General features: G+C 27.5%; 2 protein-coding genes across 10 annotated transcripts; both read right to left on the reverse strand.

The window, feature by feature from the left end:
• Window positions 1–1,951: 1,951 nt before the first annotated feature.
• Window positions 1,952–8,548, reverse strand: LOC112789407 (probable amidase At4g34880). The gene is made up of 5 exons (XM_025831278.3): window positions 7,971–8,548; window positions 6,053–6,267; window positions 3,947–4,195; window positions 3,536–3,722; window positions 1,952–2,640 (listed from the first exon to the last, which is right to left on the reverse strand). The coding sequence occupies exons 1-5, from the start codon at window positions 8,499–8,501 to the stop codon at window positions 2,245–2,247; spliced, it is 1,578 nt and encodes a 525-aa protein (XP_025687063.1). The 5' UTR covers window positions 8,502–8,548; the 3' UTR covers window positions 1,952–2,244.
• Window positions 8,549–15,608: 7,060 nt separating this feature from the next.
• LOC112789408 (protein PNS1-like) lies at window positions 15,609–20,974 on the reverse strand. 9 transcript variants are annotated; one of them, XM_072232351.1, is made up of 6 exons: window positions 20,641–20,974; window positions 20,110–20,283; window positions 18,317–18,593; window positions 16,461–16,689; window positions 16,053–16,286; window positions 15,609–15,910 (listed from the first exon to the last, which is right to left on the reverse strand). In XM_072232351.1, exons 3-6 carry the CDS (start codon window positions 18,409–18,411, stop codon window positions 15,731–15,733), a joined length of 738 nt encoding a protein of 245 aa, XP_072088452.1. In that variant the 5' UTR covers window positions 18,412–18,593; window positions 20,110–20,283; window positions 20,641–20,974; the 3' UTR covers window positions 15,609–15,730. The 9 variants fall into 9 exon arrangements, with proteins under 9 accessions (XP_072088452.1, XP_072088451.1, XP_072088448.1 ...); XM_072232350.1 differs by having other exon boundaries at window positions 16,461–17,865; XM_072232347.1 differs by having other exon boundaries at window positions 16,461–17,896.
• Between the last annotated feature and the right edge of the window lie 3,018 nt (window positions 20,975–23,992).

Here is a 23,992-nt window from a genome sequence, read left to right on the forward strand (position 1 = left end):
TGTGTGGGTTTCTGGGATCTGGGTAAGTGAGTGCTGTGTGTGTTTCTGAGATTTGGGTATGTGGGTAGGTGGGTACGAGGGTATGAGGGAAGCAACCCTAATTGCCAAGAGAGATATATATATGAGGGAGTATATGTACACTCTGGGGCGGGTAGAGGCGGGTTTACCATGAACCCAACCCGCCCCGATAAACACCCCACCCCGTTCAGGACCCGCCCCGCTTCGGGTCGGGTTTAAACTCGCCCCGGTCGGGTTGGGTCGGGTCGGGTACCCGCGAATTCGAGTACTCCTGCCACCCCTACTTCTTACCCCAGCTCAGTCTTTGATTTATAGCGACTATAGCTAAATTATTCGTCGGTTTGTTAGTCAAAATATTCGTGGCTGGTTAAGTGCGAGATTTTGAAAGAAAAATTTGTTATGATAAGAGATCAATTATTTTGAATCTATTTGGCCCTATCGAAAAATAACTCAGTTTTGCCTATATATTACAAATACAGTACAGTTATATTTTTAAAAGATTTAAGACTAATCAAACAAGAATTTAGATATAATTTTTAAAATAGAAACAGAAGAGCTACAATAATTAGCGATCAAAAGAGTAGAAGAAAATTATTAAACAATGACAACATTAAAATCCGATTCCTTCTTGACGCCGTGACAAGTTCATTGGCTTCCAAACAAACCATACACTGGAATATCTCTTTATTATCTCACTCGGTAATACTATAATCAAACACAAACCTAAAACAAAACATGTTATAATCAAACATTTTTTTATAATCATAATCTTTGCGAAGTGCATCGACTTTATCCCATGCATGATATTTTGGCACTAATAATCTAAATGATAAATCATAGAATTAAGTCAATATAAATAAATACATTTAAATTTAAAAACTTTTTAATTGTTTACTGTTCTGATGACTTTTAAGTTATTTACTTTTAGTTTACATATATTAATATACTGAAGATAAATTACTATTATTATAATGATTGATTTTTTCATATATATTTTTGTTTTGTTTTGTGTGTTTTAGTTTGATTGGTTATTGGTTGTTTTAATAAATTAAAGCAACTTATATAGTGAAAGAACGTATAAAAAATTAAAGAATTGATTATATTATTAAAAATTTGGATTAAAAAAAACTATAATATGACCTTTAGTGTGGTTATGAATCCGCTACTATATTAGAAACACAGTTTTTTGATTAATGACATTTTGCAGCAATTAACAACTACTGCCATCTACAAGTAGGCTTGATTGTATTTTAGTAGCGGTTAGAATTGCTGCAGAAATATTTTGCAAAAAAATATCATATAACAGCGAATACTATTAACAATTATTAAAAATTTTACCGCACGCTATCTTTTAACAGATTGATAATAACTATTATTTATTCTACAGCGATTAGAAACTGCTGCTATATATCCAACTCCAAAATCGCTACTAACTACCAGATATGGTGCAGTGAATTCACATATATAATTCTATTTTATTATCAATGTACATAACTTCTAATCTAATCGTCAAATCATCATTGCAAACTAATTAAACTTATATGAACCGTAAAATCATATATAATTCTTGAAATATCCAACCGATGTTATCCTTGACGACTTTTATATAACATATATAATAATATAATATAATAAATACAAGGCTCCAATGCTAGCTATATTATGATATTTTTCATGTGTATGTGGGTCTAGATGGTAATGTCATGATTAATAATAGAAGGAAAACGATGCTGAGACCCTAACTACTTTTTTCATACATAATATGTGAATAACATATACCAACACGTCACTACAACAACAAAGATTCAAGATTCAAGCTAAGATTCAAGATCTCTTGTTATATACCTAACTAACATGGATTCCTTAATTCCGTTGTCCCTAGGTCCCATATATATTTAATATTATTTTGTTATTTATTATTGTCCAACTCAAATTGAAAACAACACAATCAATATTTACATTCTTATTATTACATATATATAAATCATTTACTTACATCCAATAGCTTCTTCAAACAATCATTTAACTAAACTTACATATTCACATTGACAACACTAATACCCTATATTATTTATTTAACTGCTTTCATCTCATAATGAAGATGACAAAGTGATACGACTTCTCCAATTTTGTACTCATCACCTAATGTGTGAGTATCAATATATATCAAACATTAATTTTAATTAGTAATTCACCATTTCAATTCATCCAAATTTATTAAATTAATTATAAGCTGCTAATACTTCTCTGTGCTACTTGCGTTACTATTAAATCATTAGGAGGAGGCCTACGTTTCTTGGTAGCTTGTTCAAAAGAATAAGCAATTTCAATCAGAGTTGGTTCTGAATACTTTAATCCTCCAAATGAAACACCCAATGGCATCTTCTCATTGTTGTATCCACCAGGCACTGTTATTGCTGGGTAACCACCAACCGCTAAAAATGGAACCAATTTTTGTCCCACATATATCAATGCATCAAGCTTCTTCTCTTTCATCACCTTCTCAAACCCATTTTTGGAAAGTGTTTCTAGATTTGATATTGCTTCTTGAACTTCTTTGCTTATTCCATTGTTCTTGTTTGCTTTTATAAACATGTCTTGTGGATAGTCAACTATTTTCTCCTGTACCAAAATTATAAGATAATAATAACAAATTACTCAACACAGTTCATAAGTTAAAAGTGTTAGTTAATCTTGCTAATTTGTGTGTCATTATTATCTCTTGTTTAGAAAAAAAATTTAAACATACAGCACCTTTTTAGTATTTGGTGTTTACGAAAAAGTTCTGTTACACCGTTATAAAATAGTTTCATTATTATTTTACTATGTTGAGTTTCATTATTTTAGTGATAAATTACTCTTTTAAAATAATATAATATGTGAACATATATAATTAAGTACTGTATTGTTTAATGGTCTTTTGTTGTATGGTTGAATATTCTACTTTATTATGTTGAATTCTTATTTTCAGAAAAAAAAAACACACATGAAAATTATGATCATGATGATCTAGTAGCTAGCTTATATACAAAGGATAATAATAATATTAACAAAATATTTTGACTGACAAAAATTCTATCAGAAAGATAGAATAAAATATGTTTAAAAAATTAAGAATAAAATAAAAACAACTTAAATATTAAAAATATTTTTTAATTTTTAAAAAAATCTGAAGGCAAAACGTGTATTTTACATATTTATTTTTTTATTGTTTAAAAAAAAATAAATTAAAATATAATTTAAAAAATGAATCAAATCCCATTTTAAAAGAGTTCGTCCAAATATAGAAGGAAATTAAAATTAATTGAATTGAGGGTTACATAAATATTAAAAATATTATTCATATATTAAAATTAATTACTAAAATTAGCTACTAATATATTATAAATATATATAATTTAATTTATTTTTAATATTTATTTATATTCTAACGTATATTTTATAACAATAATTAATTTTAGTGACTAATTTTAATATCCGCTTAGCAATTAGTATAATTGCATGAATATATACTTACTAGCATGTTGTGTTGATGGTTGAAGGTTATGAGATCTGCCAAGGATCGCACAGGTGAAGAGACGAGATTTTGCAGATAAGAATTCAAGTCTCTCTTGAGCTCAGCTAACAATGCTATCATTGCATTCTCATAAATTTCTTCACTCTTCTCAATTACTATGTCATCCACAAGCGTCGCACCTTCATCCCTGGATTATTAATCAACGAGAACTTATTAATAATGTTGCATCCAATCAATCTTCCTTTATATGAAATATATAATAACTAGATACTCGTCTAATTTTTTCATATTAATTAACTATACATAAAAATGATAATGAATTCTGAATTAAATTTTTTAAAAAATGTATAAATGTGATAGATATATGCGAGTGAATGACATATTGTAAAGTGGTGATGTAGCAAGCAGCACCTCATTACTTGGAAGAGTTGTTGATATGTCGCATTCTCCATAGAATTTTCAGGAAAAATAATATTAAAAGAATTAGGGTATCTCAAGATTCCAAGTCTTTTTCCTTGTAGGCCATGAGGATTCAAATATTGAGCGTAGCCACCCTCTGGAATGTGTGTAGATGCATTCACAGTTCCTTCATCTTTCTCGTCTTTCCCTACAATTACGTCAAGAACATAAACTGCATCTTCCACCGTTCTAGCTATAGGCCTGTTCCTCGTCATAAAAAATAATGGTATTTCTCTTAAGAAAAAATTATTTGAAACTAACATTAACACACTCAACATTATTATTGCAGCTAGTATTTAATAAAAAATTTAAAACTTTTAAAAATAAGATCATCTAAAATTTAATTAGACAAAATATCATTTGAACTTCAAACTCAATAAAAATTCATTTTTAATGTGTTTCATAATGAGTTTGTTTAGTATTTTGCTATATAGTGTTGATTAAAATTGATTATTATAATGTTAGTTTTCTACTATTATTCTTCTCTTAGTCTCTTTATTCGTCATAAGTGAATAAGTGGATCTAATTGTATGTGTAAAATCAATATTGTATTAATAAAAAAAAAACCATACGAGTGAAATTAAACCAGTATATACACGGCTTGATGGATGGGTATTTCTTTATCCTTCCAAAGTTTCAAAATATTTAATAGGAAAAAAATAGTTAAAACTATAAAGTATATAGCTTAAAGTATTCCAGAAAATACAAATATATAGTAGTATTTTAAAGTATAATGTAAGGATGTATTGTTAATTGAAAATGATTACAATTTTTTTTAAATGTTATATTAAGAACTAAAATATATTCAAATTAAATATACACAAAAGATTAGATCACTAAAAATAAATTATTTAATTAATTACAATATATTTGCATATATATATATATATATATATCAAATTTATGAAAACCAACAAAAATATAAAATAAGTTAAAAAATTTAAAGATTTAACATAGATTTAACCTAATTAAACAAACTAGCGTATTAATAAGTATTAACGAATCTATTAATCTATTTTTTTATATAAATATGATAATAATAAATTTGAAATTAGTCAATATAGTAAGTAATAAAATATTTTATTTTATAAATTATATGTAATAAAAAATATTTTTGGAAACATAATTTGGACACCACACTATTTTTATATCTCTCTTATAACAGTCATATTGTGTAAACACCAAATATAATTATCAAAATTAGTTATTAGTATAAAATATATATTAAAATATAAAATATATATTAAACATAAATTAAATTATATATTATTATATATAAATATATAATAATTAATTTTTAATGTATAAATAATATTTTTAATATAATAGATATAATTAAATAATATTTATATATAAAATAATATATTTAAAAAGAATAAATTTTTTATTAATTTAAACCGTTTAATCGGTAAAAATTCGAATTAGTGCAATATAATAGACCTAGCTATTTGGTGGCAATTAGCACCGATGAGCTGGTCCACTTGGTCTCATTCAGAACTATGATGTTTATCTTCTTTTTCTATAAAAATAATAAAATTTGATGTACGAAAATTACTTCTCTCAAGTCTTAATACGGAAGTGATGACGTATAGCCGTCATGCATGTGGTTTTGATTGGCATGCATATTTTTGTGAAACTTTAAAAAAAGTGGGATGCATTATCATATCAGTAATACAAAAAAATAAAAAAATTGTAAAAATAAACTATTTTTAATATTTTTTATTATTATTTAATTAACAAAAATATTAAATTATTTTTAATAAATAAATTTTATTAATTTATGTATATAAATTTTAAAAAATATAAATATAAATTATATTAATTTATATATACAAAATTTTAATAAATATAAATATAAAATATATATTTATTATGTATAAAATATCTGTAAATATAAATATAAATTATTATTAATTAAATGTTAGTAAAATATAATAATATTTACTAGTTAAATAATATTATTTATTAATAAATATTAAATAAGATAAATTTCAACCGTTTTTAGTTAATTTTTTTTTATCAAATATTTTCGTTGTTATATATATAGAGAGAATATACCCAACGGAATCTTGTCTTAGAGAAACAGGGACCACGGCAGATCTGCTAGTGAGGTTAACGGTGGGTTTGATTCCAACGACTGAGTTGTAAGATGAAGGACAAATTATTGAGCCATCTGTTTCAGTCCCTAATGACACCGTTGCAAAGTTTGCTGCCACCGATATTGCTGATCCACTGCTTGATCCACACACTTCATTGCTCAAGTTATAAGGGTTCTGCATGCCATCCATGCATCCACATCGTTAACTTTGAGGCAATAATCAATATCACAAGACACAAGTCATCAATAAACTAGGCTTTGTAAAATGAAAAATAATATATTTTATCATTTATTTGTTGTGTAGTAGTTATTCGGAATTTGGGATTGATATTTTCATTAGCATAAAATAATAAAATTTTAGTAAATATTAAAAGAATAAAATGATTCATAAATATATTATATACTCATAAAATGTTCATTTTTGCGTATTTATTATTTAAGAGATAAGATATTATCAATTCATCAGAAATATTTGGTAATAAAAAAAATTATTTTATATTTTATTTAACTGTTAGAATTATTCGAAATGATTGAAAGATAATGAAATTAACTTAAATCAATTTAAAATTATTTTATTTTATATTTATAAATTATTTTTAAAATAAATACATAAAATTATAGTTATTAAATTAAATAAAATAACTTTAAATTATTACCTTCTTATTAGTATTAATATAAAATTATATATCTTTAACGTGTTTGAATAGACATGTCTTGAACTCTTGATTCATTAGACGACTTCTTCCCCTTTAAACATTTTAATTTGTCCCAAAAAATAAACTACTATATCATCATTTTATAACAAAATTAGGAGAAAAATCTTAAATAACTCCTAATAATTATTTCGAAATAACAATTATTTTGAAAGACAACGAAATTTTAAAAATAAAATACTTTTTTCGATTTCTGATATTTACTTTTATGAAACTGATTAACTCTTATGCGGAAAAAAATCAATATTTTATTTTTTTGACACAAGAACTAACTAGTCTCATAAAAACAAAAGTCAAGAATAAAAAATAATATATTTTTTTATTAAAGACCTTGTAGTCTCTTTGAGATAATTGTCAGAGATCGAATTAGATATTCACTCTAAAATTAAACATTATTAGTTACACATCTTTAAATATGTTTATTTTGAATAAACCTACTATATTAGTTAAACAAGACTATAGATATATTTTCATTTAATTTGTATTTATATTTTTTTAATTAGTTCTAAACTTACAAAATATTAAAAGATAATACCACACAACGAAACAACCCTCAATTAGTTAATGATTAAATCACTAATAAAAAAAATGAGAGATTAAACCAACACTTTTAATAAAAAACAAAGTCAATTTTTTATTGCCTAACAAACTTGATGCCGAATTTATCTAACTTTTAAGTAAATTTTTATATTTTAAAATTGTTAAATTTTGTAATATTTAAATTAAATATTAAATTATAATTTTTTTAATAAATTAGATATCAAATTTTAGACATCATAATATTTTAAAAATTTGATAAAAATTTAGACGTAATTAATTTCATATAAAGTTAATAGTTTAAAGTTGTTAAATAATTTAAATAATTTAACTAAATTTTTATTTAATAATTTTTAATTATTAATTTCACGTAAAGTCACACAAAATTTATGTGAAAATAAATATATCAGTTAAAAAAAATTAAAAATTGCTATTTGTACACTAAAATTAGCCATTAAAATCAGTCATCAATATATTTGTGTATAAATACATATGTGGTTTAATTTACTTTTATAGTATATTTATATTCTAGTATGTATTTTATATTATTGACATACTTTAGCGGCTAATTTTAATATACACTTATTTTAATATACACTTAGCATAACAAAAGAAAATGATTAGTCACCTTGGCTTGGCCACCGTAGGCAGACCAACCACCGGGCATATTGGAAGACCTAAAACCAGACCACTCCTTCAAGGTGGCTTTGCCAATAATTATGGCCCCAGCCTCCCTCAACTTCTTCACCACAAAAGCGTCCTCCGCCGCCACCGATCCGGCAAGCGCATACGAACCGGCCGTCGTACTCATCCGCTTCTTCTTGAACGTAATGTTGTCCTTTATCAACACCGGCACTCCGCTCAATTTTGTCCCTCCTTTCCCCGCCGCACGTTCTTCGTCGGCTTTCTCAGCCTCAGACTCTGCGTCCGGATTCAGATCCGCTACGCCACAGAGTATAGGGTTTCTTCTAAGAATCTCGTCTTTGTACAACTTCACTAGTTGCTTTGACGAGATCTCGTTTCGCGAGAAAGCGCTTTGGATTTCGTTCACGGTTGCTTCTCTGAACTCAAATATTGCATGAACATGAACATGTGAATGAAGAAGTAGCCATGAGAAGAAGAAGGAGAAAGATCGGGAGCTAGCAGCAGCCATTGACATATTCTATAGGTCTCTAGATGGTTCTATCTATAGTTAGTGAGTGTGTAGTTTGCACTTTATATATATATATAGATGCTGGCTTTCAATACAGTTTGTTTGTTTTGCTTTTTGTTAATGTGCTAGCTTTGCTTTCTTTTTTAAATCATTATTTTAATGTTTACTTGTTTTTTTTTTTTCTAAAATTACTAATAAAAGATTACTTAAAATGTAAAAGCATATCCTAAAAAGGAAAATGAAAACGAATGGGAGAAGTTTTGTAATAAACAAAAAGACAAAGAGCGTACGAAACTCGGTTTCAAATAAGTCAAACGGAAAGATTATGATATTTAATTAGTGGATAGAATTATGAGAAAAAGCTCTCATTTTTATCACTGACTAAATAAATGTACGTAGCTAAAGTATTAAATAAATGATAAAATTTGGATGCAAGTTATCTTTATGATGAAGTTGGTAGTTAAAAATTATAACATAATAATTTAGTCAAATATATTAAATTATTTTATAATTATAAATTATTAATTTTAAATAAAAATAATTATATGTAAATACTCTCGTTTAAATCAATAATATTATGTTATACAAAAGAGTAATTATTAAATCAATTATTATATAAAATATAAAATATATTTTAAAAATAAATTAAATAATTTATATATTATAGTTAATTTAATAATTAATTTTTTATATACCCATAATATCTTTATATTAAATATTTGTATGTATTTGTATATATAATTTGTTTTACATATCTTCTATTAAAATTATAATTAACTACTAAAACAATCAAACCTTTTCACAATATAACTAAATTTTTTATATCTATTATCTATTATCTATTATTAAAATCGGGCTTCTTTAATTAATAATATAGGTGATGTGATATGTTCTTAAAAATATTTTTTAATTTATTTCATTTAATTTATTTAAATGTGTTAATTAATTATTTATTTATTTAATTTAATTGACATAAAAACTTAGTTAATATTTTGTTTGATTCCATTAACTATAATTAATCAATGACATTAATTATTTGATTTAACTGAATAAATAAATTGATTCTATTTTAATGTGTGTTAATTTTTTTGTCTTATATATAATTTGATTACTAGTTTTTAAAAGTGTTATGATTAATAATTTATTTGATTTATTGAGATAAATATTAAATTATTTAATATTTTGTTTGACTGTATTAATTATAACTAATTAATTATATTAATTATTTAATTTGACTGGAATAAATAGATTGATTTTATTTTAATTTGTATTAATTTTTTTATTTTATATATTTTAATTAATAATTTTTAAAAATGTTATACTTTTTATATAATATATTTATAAAATATTTTTATTTATTTAACTTATTTTATTGAGTCAAATAATTATAGTTAATTTATTATATCAATTATTTAAGGGTTAAATACGATTTTGGTGTGTAACGTAGAAGTCGAAAATTTATTTCATTCCCGACATTTTTTGCTACAAAATAGTCCCAAAAATTTCAGTTTGTTTTAAAATCGTTCTTTTTACCAAATTTTTTATTTTTATTACCAAATTATTCCTAACTAAAAAAGTTATAAAATAAAATAAAATAAATTTAAAAAAAAAAGAAAGAAAGCAACCTCAGGGGAGAAAGAGAAACGGGGGGTGCTTCCAGGGAAGAGGAGAAAGAGGAGAAAAGGGAAAAGTCGCTACTTCACGCCTACGACGCCGCCGCTGCTCCTTTCTTCCTCAGCACATGCACTAATGACAAGAGAGGAGAGAGTAGAGGGAGAGAGAAAGAAAAGAGATCAGAGGAACGAATCCCTTCGCAGCGCCGCCGATCACCACAGCGCCCTCTTCGTGGTGATTTGTAGTCCGCCAACACCGCATCACCGTTACCACCGCTGCAACCCTTCCTTTTTGTTTTAATTTTTTATTTTTTTCTTTAATTTTTCAGATTTAAAGGATTCTATTGTTGTTATTGTTGTTGATGCTTCGGATTGCTTCTGTTTATTCCTTTTATTCTATTTTTGTTGTTGATACTTTGGTTGCTTCTGCTTCTGCCTGCTTTTATTTTTGCTTCTACTTGCTTCTGTTTTTGCTTCTGCTTCTGGTTCTGTTTTTATTGTCGCTCTGATTTTATTATTCATTGTTATTGTTATTGTTGTTTGGTTGGTTTTATTCTGCTTTTGATTTCTGCTTTTTCCTTCTTCTGTTCCTACGTTTGCGCTTTTGCTTCTGCTTCTGGTTAATGTTGAGGAAGAAGAGGGGAGGGAGGGATATTTTTGTCCGAAGGACGATTTTAAAGCTAATGTATTTTTGTCCGAAGGACGATTTTAAAGCTAAGTTAAACCTTTAGAATTATTTTGTAGCGAAAAAAAGGCTAGAGACAAAATAAATTTTCGACTTCTATATTAGAAACCAAAATCGTACTTAACCCATTGTTTAATTGAATTAATCCACATAAATATTTGAGTTGTTATTTACCAAAAATTTCTTAAGCAACCAATTAATTGCCTAACAATAATGGTGCATTGAGTCACTTTTTTTTTCTATATTAGTCCCATAAATGTGTAATGCATTTAAATAGGTCAACAGTGGCATAGTTGTCAGAATTGAACTAGTAATTAAACCGATCAAGTTATTGAATCACTGGATTATTGATTTAATTGTTGGGTCACAGATTGAATTGGTTAACCCAGTCTCACGTAAATAAAAATATAAAATAGTCAATATAAAACAACGTATATACAATAATATATAATCACAAGCAAAATTTTTTAATATATATACAACAATATATATATATATATATATATATATATATATATATATATACACAACAGCAACAATATAGAACAACATTAAACAATATATTATACTATAAAATAAAAAATTGAATAATCTGCCTCAAGTTTTAGTCGATCAAATATAATAAATAAAAAGTTTAGAATTCAACTCAATAATAATATAAATTCAATTCTAAATCTCATTATATTCCCAACACATAATATTACTAAATCTTTCTCGCATATACAATGAATTCAACTATTCATCTTCATCTTCATCCATTTCTAATATTCAAATTCAAATTTTTCAAACACTGAATCCTAATCTCTCCAAAATAATATATCCAATGGCCATTGCAGCATTCAAATCTACCACAAATATGATCATTTCAATATCAGACATCAAAACAAAGATAAATTTGGGGATATTTTTTTAAACAGAGACAAATTTATAATCACAAGCAAAAATTTTTAGCATTACAAACATTAATCAACAAATTATAATCAACCAAATATAATCAACAACTATTAAGATTCAACAAATTCAGTTAATCAATATCATTAACCAGTTCTTCAGTGGCTCAGTTAATCAAATTATAACCCAATAAGACAATAAGTTAATAACTAAATAAAAAATAGAAAACATACCTAAAAAGTGGGAGACCAAGCATGGTGGGAAGGCAGAAGCGACGGTGAGCTACGCCAGACGAAGACGCAACGACGACGAAGACTACAACAGAGACAACTAGAGACGACTACAATAGGGACAACCAGAGACGTAACGTCAACGAGGACAGTGATGACCAACAAAATAAGGATGCACGACGACAGACGCACAGGACAGGACACAGGAGGCGACGAGCTGAGATGCACCTAGGCCACCGAGACAACTCTGAGTTGCCAGTGATGTTGCAGCAAACATGCGGTAGAGGTGGCACTGGCCGGTGGTCGGGTGGTGCGAACACAGTGAGACTGAGAAGGGGTTAGGTCTTACAAGCACTGTCTCAGCCGTTTGGGAAATGGAATGGAATGGGTTTGAGACTTTGGGTGGGTGCGAACAACTTAGCAACTAGGGTTTCTTTCTTTTTTTTTAGAGGTAAAAACGATATCGTTTTAGGTTAGAAAAAAGAGAGTCTGAACCGATCTAAATTTTTTAAATTCGACAGTTCACCGATTTTAGTCAAATCCGACTAGTTCAAGCTGGGTCACGCCAGTTTAATTTCTTGTCCGATCCAACCAGATTATACACCCGGATCGATTTTATCATCGATTCGCTGAGTTTTTAGTTCGACCGGACAGATCGATCCAATTCTGGCAACAATGAACAGTGGTGTAATCTTTGGATATGAAAAAAAAAATCTTCAAATTGCTGGGTGTGGTTTGACATGTGATGGGTGTTAACTTGTTATTTATATCAGTTCACATTTTTTTTTCTTCACAAATCACTCTGATCCACCATATATCAAATTGCACCACCTCAGTAATTTATGCTGTTCTGTACATATTGCCGGAAGCGATTTCTTCAATTTAAAACTGTCTCCAATATGTCAATAAAAAACAATCACATTATAATCATGTATTATATCAATTTTCATCCAATATTTAAAAAAACTAGTTCCTGAGTCCTGCAATTTTATATGTATTAGTGAATATTTAAAAATAATTATTTATATTAAATATATACTAAAATTAACTACCAAAATCAGTCATTAATATATATTTTTTGTCTTTGGGAACAACCGAACAAATAGTATTTATTTTTTGAAAAATATATCGAAAAATATCTTTGTTTTTCTCCTTGTAGCACCATTTATGTATTCAGGTTTCTTTTTCTTTATTTTTCACATAAATTGCAATTAAATTTGATTAATTTTTTTCGGCAATCGTTTTCCAATTGTCATATTGTATCGCATTTCAAGTCGGTACGTATCTTGGGGTCTACCACCAGCTTGAGCTTGCATATACGATAGTGGCATTATAATACGGGTAATGCTAATTTTACGATTTAAATGTGAGTTCCACTTATTTTATTTCGGTGTTATTTTTCATTTTTATTATCATTCAAAATTTGTTATAATTATAATTATTCGATTTATTACAGAATTATTTTTTTAATAATTAGTTAATAAACAGAGAATTAATAAGACATAAGAGGTTGCGTATGTTACTATTGTAGGAAGAAAAGGAAAAGGAAAACTTTTAAAAAATAATTTCTTAATTTTTAATAATTAATTTAAAATTGTCCAATCAGATATATGAAGCCAACAATGCTAGGGACCGCAAAAAGATGACAACATAGATTCCGTGTCAATTTAGATTCTTTTCTTTTCTTTTCTTACCAGATAATAGGCTAATTTTTTTTTATATTGGTTAAATATATGTATAATACATTGTTATTAAAAAATTTGATATTTTTTTATATGGTGTTTTATTCAAATATCTGATTTGTTTGAAGAAAAAAATAAACTACAAATAAGAGGATCTGATTTGTTTGAAAAAAAACTACAAATCGCATGGTCCGTTTTGTATTTTTTTATTTTTTTATTTTTTAAAATAAAAATCAGATGGTCCGATTTTAACATTAATTTTTTTTTATTTTCGAAATCACAGATCGGACCGTCCGATTTGTGATTGTTTGGGAAAAAAATAAAACAAATCAGAGCCTCCGATTTGTAGCTCCCATAACAAAATTAAACACTTCTCTTCTCATATTATTGGGAGATACACTCTTCTCTCTTCCACACACAAAAAAAAAAGTGCACATCAGATTCTTGTTTAGAAAATATATTACTTTGAGGTTGAAAAGTATTGAATGGTGACCAAGAAAATTAGCTTGAAAAGTATTTATTGGTGACCAAGAAAATTAACTTGAAAAGTATTTAATGGGTGCAAGTGGTGCAAATTAAAGGACGTATGTGCAAGCATGTATAATTCTATATACAATTATTCAATGTGTAAATTTTTTTTTTTTAAAGGTGTTTCTCCTCAATTGTCATAAAGTGTTGCATAAATTTCTTTCAAAACCAATTTTATAATGCATTTTTTCATATAAAACAGTATTTATTTATTTAAGAAAAATATAAATAAAGTGCTTAGCCGACAATTTCGGAAATAGATATCCTCGTTTACTTTAGATGTTATAAGGTAAGGGAGTGGATTATTATTTCTCCTAATAACCATCATCTTAATTAGCCTGACAATACTTTAACAATATAGATTTAGTAAGTGGAATTATTTTATTAAATTTAAACAAAAAAAAAAGCTACGAGAAAATTTATCAATGAGCATTGAAAGGGAAGTGATGAGTCAAGCCATCTTCTAAACTAGTTCAAGTTCAGTTAAGTTGAGGAATTCGAGCTTAAATAAACTCAACTTGTTAGCTCTAAAATTATGTCTATGTTCTATAATTTGATCCTGTTCAAAAACTTGTTTATCAATGTGTACATTTTGAGTGAGTCAAACTTGAATTTTCCTTTTAGACACAATGCATGATAGCTATGGGACATGAAAAGTCAAATGAAATTTCATTATGTTTGAGCGGATAAGATTTAGAACATATTGAACTAGTTGCCTAAACCATTTCGAATTCGTTAACACCTTAATTAAAAGCATTATTTGGAAAGTTAAAAAAAACGAATGAGTGTCCTAAAATTTATTTGGTTTGTGTTTTATTTTTTATTTTTAATTTCAGTACTTTTTATTATGAGAATTTTCTGAAAAAAAAAATAAAAACAATAAATTCTGGATTTTTTTCTAGTTTTTTCTTCTATTTTTTATTTTTTTATAAAATTTTAAAAAGAGAAAACATTAAAAATAAAAAAAATACAAAATAAACACACTTTTAATTTTCTTTTTTATATTATTTTTAATAAAATAAAATATTTTAGTTAGATAAAATTGTGACCATTTAGTATTCAATGGTGTAAATTTAATCACTTTTAGGGTGCTTAATTTAGAAGGAGTGGATCCATCATTTTCAGTAGAAAAAAGTTTAACGATTAGCAAAATTTATTATTTTTTACCAATATTTTTAATTATCAATCCACTTTTTTAGGCTTTTAAATTTTAGCCTATATTTTTAAATATTGTTGTTTTATTACTGAAAAAATAATAAATTCTATTAGTCCTCTAATATTTTTATTTTTAATATAACTAATGACGTTTTTCTTTACAATTTTCATTCTTATTTTATCAGTTATGTTATCACTTATCAAGTTATCACACCTTAATGCTTATCTTATTAATGCATATACAAAATTCAACACCTCGCATAAAAAAATGAGTGTGAATATGCAAAATAAATAAGTAACATATGTAGAGGAACATAGAACATATGAACTTCCTTCACTATCCAATATGAATTTGTTTCTATTGCACTATTATAATTTTGTAAATCAAATTTAGGGATCAATTTGTACATTATATAAGAGAAAAAATTGTAAAGTAAACTAAATTTGGCACTTAATCACTTGCGAACCGCCGTGGTAGTGGTGACGTAGCCACGGCAGCATGGTGGCCGGATTTTACCATGTCGAGAGAGTCCTTAATTGTTGTGTCAAATAATTTATTGTCTGGATTCTCTACATAGCACACATAGTAACAACTCACACATGCATGAGGTAGTGCCATGGCAATCCTAGTCTGCACCATCATAAACAATACAACATACATGTTAACATTAATAATAAGAATATAACGATTCATCATAAATTACTCCATATGTTTCAAAATAATTGTGACATACATTAATTTTAAAAGGAAAAGAGTGAAACATAGTACTAACCAAAAGGTATCCAATGAAAAATGTGAGAAGGGAGAGGGTGGCAGTGAAATTTTGGTAGAATTGGGAGGTCCAAGCAGACACTGCAATGACAGAGATTGAGGCAATGCTAACCCCAGAGAGCAAGCAAATTGAGCTAGTTATATCTGAGTCTACAATTGCTTCCATTTCAAGTCTCTTAAACAGGGACCAGGTGTTTTGGGGTGCAGCTAACAAACTTTTACCATAGGCAGCTATCTGTTAGCTTAACATGAATTCAAATAAACCATGTCTTACTTAGTCATACTATGATTTCTAAGGCCATACATGTTAAAGTAACAATTTCAATTCTAATAGCTCCAAATTGCTTACTAACATTATTTAACACTATCAATATTTTGATGAAGCAAATAGTTTAGTAGTTTTATGTACCTGAACATAGGCCCAACCATTCCCATATCTGAAGATAGATTCCATGACTCTGAAACAACACCTAGCACAACAAAACAAGAACTCATCTTCCCCCTTAACCAAATTCAGAAACCTAGCAACAACCCTTGTCGCTTCGATTGCCGGCACGAATAGAGATCCCAAACAAGCACTCCCAAGGTTCCTTATCATTGCCCTCAAGAATCCAAACTTTGTGCTAGATTGCATTCCCCTAAGATAATACAAAGCAACAACTCTACTAACACTAATGTTCACAACATTCCTCATAATCTCTGAAGTCCAAGCCAAGTTCAAAACCAAAGCAATGATCACCAAAGAAGGCAAATAGAAATTCAATGCACCAACCACTGCTAAACTCCACAGTGACATCCAAAACAATGCAGCACCAAGCATGTAAAATGATGGCTGGTTCAGATCATGGAACTTGGAAACTAGGGCTATACACGGATCGGATCGGATCGGATATAGCCAAAAATTCTATCCGATCCGCACTGCATTCATCGGATCAAATCAGATACGATATCCGCAAATTTTCATGCTGGATCCAATCCAATCTGATCTGCAAGTATGCGGATCGGATAGGATCGGATATCGGGTATATCCGCATAATTATAAAAAAATGTTTTCAAATTCCATTTGGCTGTTTTTACAGAAAAAATTCATTTTTCACCTGTTTAAGTATATTTAATTCTAAAATATTATCAATAAAAGTTCTCTTGAATAACAAAAAAAAATAATAACACAAGATTTAAGTCTAATTATTCTAAGTCGAAATACAATATAAAAAATAAAAAACAAGATATTATAAAATTCATAAAACAATACACTAAAATTCATATCACATTAGGGTTTATTTTCTTAAACTATGCTATTTATATGTGATATACGGATATGCGGATCGGATCCGCGGATATCATTGCCAAATTCGCAATCCGATCCTACCATAGTGCGAATCGGATCCGATAGCTCTGCGGATCGGATAATATCTGCAAAATTCGGATCGGATGCAGATAATTACCGCGGATATGCGGATATTATCCGATCCATGTGCAGCCCTATTGAAACAGGTTGAAGTGAAAGTGTTAGAATTTTGGTGCAAAATTTGATTCTGTTCTGAACCCCACATGCATATAAACCATTCCTTATTGAAAATGCAATGAGAGAAACTCCAACACCATCTGTTGGAGGCTTTTGGAAGCAGAGAAGAGAATTTCAGCAGAGAGTGACATAAAAAAAGAACACTATAGTGTGAAATGTGTCATGAAATTTGGCCATTTTCTTATTGCAGTTTGCCATGTTAGTGCTAGAACAATGCTTAGAACTGAAGCTGCTTCTACTTGAGGTAGAAAATACTTCACTACCCTTGTTTGTTTTCTCCTTTTAGAATCTGATGAGGATTGGATTAGTCTTTCAACTCCCTTGAATATAAGAAAAACAACCAATGCTATGGCTATTAACATGTGAAGAAGGAACATAAATAGGGTAATCTTATTGGTGTATCTTCTTGAATTCAGTGTCACCGGTTGCTGTTATAATTAGTAAAAAAAAATAATGTTGAAACATTTTTGTTACAAACATATAAAAGAACAACAGCAGCAACAACAAAGTTTTATCCCACCAGATGAAGTCGACTACATAAATTAACGGATGCTATTGAATTATATCATTTATCATATCTACAGTAAAATTTTCTATACATGTAGGTCTCTTTTAACCGCTTATATATAGTTTTTTTTGGTGTTTCTCTACTTTTTTTACATTTATCTAATATTTTATTCAATGAAGTATTTGAATTTAAGAAGCAATTTGTCTGCAAAATTCAAGAAAAGAGAACATACTTGGGGGATTGATGGAGTAGAAGAAGGCTGAGAAGGTGGTGGTTGTTGAGATTAATGAAGATGATCAGGAGAAAGAGAAGCAACTCTGGTGGCATTGTTGATCACAATCCTTAAAGGGTTTGTGGGATTCAACCTCTCAAACTTGGAGGCTTGAAATTCTGTATCACCATTATTATTATGATCACTCATCACTTTCTCTTCAAACTTCATTTGTCCATTCTCCAAGTCAAATGTTCCTTTGCATTTTGTTCTCTCACTTGTTCAGAATCTCCCTCAACTGCTCTCATCTCCATCAACCATGCAAAAATTTGAAATTTCTTTTTATAAATGTTGCAACAGTTTCTAAGAAAATCATTGACTTATCATGTTCTTTTTATAATATGTAAGAGAAATTAAATTAGTTATATAAAAATTTTAGATATATGTATGATATTATTCTATTTTGTCATATAAGAATAAAACGTTTATTAGGTGATATATTCTTCTTTCTTTATAATTTTTTCTTCTATTTCAATCTGTTGTTGTTATTTATTTTTTTTGGATTATTTTATGTATTTAATATTAATATTATTTTCATTTAATAATTAAGTAAATGAACAAAAAAGATATTTATATTTAGATGACTTCTTTGTTATATTTATTAGTATTTAAATATAACATAACCATGCCATTTTAGATATATCTTCATAATCTATTATTGAAATTTCTTTTTCACTTTATTTTGAATAAGAAAAAGTATAGAAAAATAAGAAGAAAAAAAGCGTCAACACATCTTTACATTTAAAATATTTTTTTCTTATTTACCTTTTTTTTTATCTTTAATCATATTTATCTATTTATAATAATATCAAAGCTAAAACTAAAATAATTTTATATTGAAGAATTAATATATATAATATTATCAAATACTATTGCATTAATATATAATGAAACTAACAACGTAATACAAAATTGACCCCGACAACTAACATATACATACATTTATATATTTCCTATTAATTGTATGCACCCATTGGCCAATGCTTGCGGAACAACAATTTAATACTTTGTGTATGTAGCAATTCATTAGCTAATGACAATAAATAGCGTATCAATAGGTAGATTAGTCCTTAGCCTACTCTGTGTGTGTGTGAACCGGACAGATCAATAAACCGGTGAGGTTACTGGTTCAATGGTTTATTGGTTCGATCGGAGTTCAACCGATTTAATTAAATATTAAATAAAATTATTAAAAAATTTAAAAATAATTTTAAATATATAAATTTAATAATTACTAACTTAATAAAATTTAAAATTTCACATAATAAATTATTCATATCTTAATATTAGAGGTTCACAAACAACTTCAAACATCAAAGTTTATAACTAAACAACTTCATAGATCATTAACGAAGAGAAATATAATGATACTAAGAAACCCAAAAGAATTTAAATTGGCATGGCTTGTGTACATATTATCTAGCAACACTTAAATTGTGGCTATAAAGTATAAATAGATTGAATGATACTATCCAAAACAAAGGTATATTAGTACAGACAAGCATAGTTTGTTGATACATAACAACCAGTTTACCATATGCAGGACTTTGAAAATACACTGATTCATATATATAGAAGCACATTAACACTATTTTTGACTCATGCTTCACAAGAAGACTGTTAGTCTACCATAAGGCCAAAAATTCATAACAAAATACTTCCACAAAATACCTTTTCAAAATAGAACAAATGCTGCAAGTTGCAAAACACATCACAAACATTTCAATTGAACAGTGATTGTAGATGAAACAAACCTTATCTTTGACACCAACAATGCGATTGAAGACGATAGCTCGGTGCCCTCCCTCAACATTGTACAAGCTGTTTGCAGCTCCATACACAGCAAGACCACCAAAGATACTAACTTTAAGCAGAGCAAAAAGTCCTCCACCAGGAACATTTGGAACTTTCATGTTATTCATATTGATCTAACAAACAAACACCAATTAGCTAAGAAATTAACCAATAAACAGAACTACATCAATAAAAAAGGGTCCTATAATAACAAAAAAAGCAGAATCAGATGGAGAAAACGCACGAGTATGTAACGGGCATAAAAGAAAAACGAAATTATGAGAATGAGGAGGCGAGCTAAGCAAAAAAATAAAAAACAATCAAAAACAAAAATCATGAAGCAATCAAAAATAAATTCACTGATGAGGCAAGCTAAAAAATCATGAAGCAATCAAAAACAAAAATCAGAAGCAGCAACCAAATTCACAGAAGGAAGCAAGCTTATAAATCATAAACAGAAGGTAGCAAATAAATCAAGAACAGAGTATTACTGGCGGCGAGTAAGCGAGCTTGGCGACACCCCAACGAGTAGGCGAGCTCGGCGACGCTCGGCGACGACGACAGAGGAGGTGGGCTCCGCGAGAAGCAGGACGCGGTGGTGGTTGCGGTGGTCAACGTCGTTGCTGTTGTGGATGGCTGGCTGCGGGATGCGGTGATGATGGCGATGGCGGTGGGCTTCACTGATGGCTGTGGGTGGTGATGGTACCTGGTGGCGATGGTGATTTTTGGAGCTTGGGTGAATGGTGGTGATTTCTGGAATCTGGAGAGGGGAAGGGAAACTGATTAGGGCTTCGACGCTGCGTTCCTTTTTTACGCGTTTTCTCTTTTTTTTAGCCAAAACGACGTCGTTTAGCATTTTAGCTTTCAAACAAAAAACCGCTAAAAAATCGAACGGTTCTCCCGGTTCACCGGTTAACCGTCAGTTCGACCGATTTTTTTATCGGTTTTTTATCAAACGGTTTTTTATGTTATCCGGACCGGTTAGGTGATCGGTTCCTGATTATTCCGGTTGAGTCGGTCCGATCCGGTTTTCAGAACCATGGTTAAAATTTTCCTGGAATAAATTCATTTGTTGGTATCATAGTTAAAACTTTATATTTTATGACTTGATTTCCAAGCTTGCAAACTTATAGACTTATGTTATCACAAAAGCTATTAGATTGGTTAATATTCATTGATAATATTATTTGTGCACCATTGTCGTTAAGTATTAATTTGTGTGAAGAGATCAAAATTGTTACAATTGTTGTTATTCAATAATTTATTCCATTAAAAAATAAATTATTATCTCCTAAATTAGTAAATATATATTTTTTTCAATTTCTGACTCTATTTTATTTGACAATAGTTGTTATTAAAAAAATGACCACATTATCTTATAATATAATATATAAAATAATTTTTTGTTTTAAAACTAATTTTAGTTAGTAAGATAAAATTATTTTTTTATTTTTTTACTCAAATTTAAATTTAATTTAAACTCACCCTTTTTAATTTTAATAATGAAAACAAAATTAATTACGTGCAAAATATTTAGCATTTAAATATTTTAATCATTTAAATTTCAATTACCAAAAATTGAATTAAAAATTAATTATAACTTAATAATCAATAATACACACACATATATATATATATATATATTAATACATAAATAATAATTATTTTTTGATAGGACTAATATATAGTTTATTGAGAGTTAATTTATTGTCCAAAATTTATTTTATAAACATTATATTATGTAAAAATAGTGATATTATCTTTTATTATTTAAGAAATTATCTATAATTTTTTATTATGTAATTAATTTAATTAATAATATTTATTATTACTTTTATACCAAAAAATATCGATTTATATTATTTATATATTTTTTATACTAATAAATAAATAGGTATTTACACTATTTTATGCTTATTGTCTTAGATGATGGCTTAATTTGCTTATATCGTATATTAAATAATATAAATAACACATTATATCTTAAATTCATTAATTTATCCATATTAAAAGTAAAAAAATTATGCAATAAATCATATATTATAAAAATTAATTGATTTATATAAATTAACTATATGATCATTACAAAAAATATATTTATTATATATAATAATTTTTAATATATATAGTTTCATGTATATATTAGGATGATCTATTTTAATTATATGAGTGATTATTTTTATTTCGTTTTTTATTATATTAGTAAATATTATTTAAAATTAGAAGAGGGAAAAAGATAATTAAAAAAATTTCTTAATTTGAATTAAAAACTCTCTTGTAAGTATATCTAATTTTTATATATACTAAATATTATAATATTTAATAGTATAGTATTTATTATAGCAATTAATCAAAATATTAATCCAAGATATACTTGGACCAAATAGGGCTCCCCAAGCAAGCAAGATCAATATAGGCTCATTGTCAAGGTCCCAAATCTGATTTAGGTTTACTACCTTGAAGCCCAATGTAGATAAAATCAACACGTTCCTTCTCAAATCGGCTTAGATTAGATCTCCATTGCCAGTTATGGATGGTAATAGGTACTTGTGAGGGAGTGACAGACCCCTTTTCTATCCCTCACTCCAGTCTAAAAAAAAATGCTCACCGTCCCTTCTTCTTCTTCGTCACAAGTCTATTTAATTATCCCTTACCTAAGGGAACACACACTACTAAAAATAGAATTTTTTCCGACGGATTTTGAGACGAAATTGAAATAAATTTCGAATAAATTAGAGAGAAATTTTTTTTTTCAAACAAAATTGGGGCCAATTTTTTTCGTCCCAAAAAACCTTGTTGCTAATTTACATTTTGTCCGAAATTTCGTTCGAAATTTTTTTCTGACAATTTTGTGACAGATTTTGCTAATTATATTTTTTTTGTTGCTAATTTACATTTATCTGCTAGATTTCTAACCATTATGATATATTTTAGACGAATTTTAGACAGATTAGTCAACATAAAAATAACATATTTCAGACAAATTTCAAACATAAAAATATTTCTTTTTAGACAAATTTCAAACAAAAAATATACTTTTTTTTTAGAAAATTTTTTAACGAATTTAGTCAAATATAAATTTTTTTTTCGAACAAATTTTAGACAAATCAAATATTTCTTTTCAACTAAAAATTTTAGACAAATTGAATTTAAAAGAATTTACGTATTTGAAACAAATTTCATACAAAACAAAAAATTATTTTCGCACAAATTTTCTACAAAATTTAATATAATATTTCAAACAATTTTCATACAAAATAATTTGCTATTTAATATATAAATATTTTAGAAAATAAATTGTATTCGATTTGCTTTCTATATTAAGACCATCATAATCATTTTTTTTCATATTACATCATCGAAGTTATAAATACATAATAAAGTCATGAAAAAGTCAATTACCATAAAAGAGTTAAAAAAATATTTATTATTAAAATATTTGTTCATAAATGTAATCAAACTAAAATAAAAAATAATTAAACTAAAATAAAAAAGCCTTTAAAAAAGTCAAATATCATGAATAAAATCAAATGTACTAACTAATTCACCTAAAAATTCTTTAATCTAAATCAAGAAAAACATATACTCCAGACATCAATCACTCTTATTATCATCCTCATCATCACTAGAGCCTGTCCTAAGCTCATCATCCGCAAGAACAGATATGGTTGAAGGAAGTGGAAAATTTAACTTTTTATATAAAGTATGAAGTGTCTTTTCAGTAGAACCAATTCTTTTCTACTGAACTTTTGGTTGACATCCTTGATCCTTTAACTTATGGTCAGCATAATTCAACTTAACCTTTTGCTCTTCATTGATCATTTCTTGCTCCTTTGTTTTTTC

This window comes from Arachis hypogaea, chromosome 3, assembly GCF_003086295.3.
Source record: "Arachis hypogaea cultivar Tifrunner chromosome 3, arahy.Tifrunner.gnm2.J5K5, whole genome shotgun sequence".
NCBI classification, from domain to species: domain Eukaryota; kingdom Viridiplantae; phylum Streptophyta; class Magnoliopsida; order Fabales; family Fabaceae; genus Arachis; species Arachis hypogaea.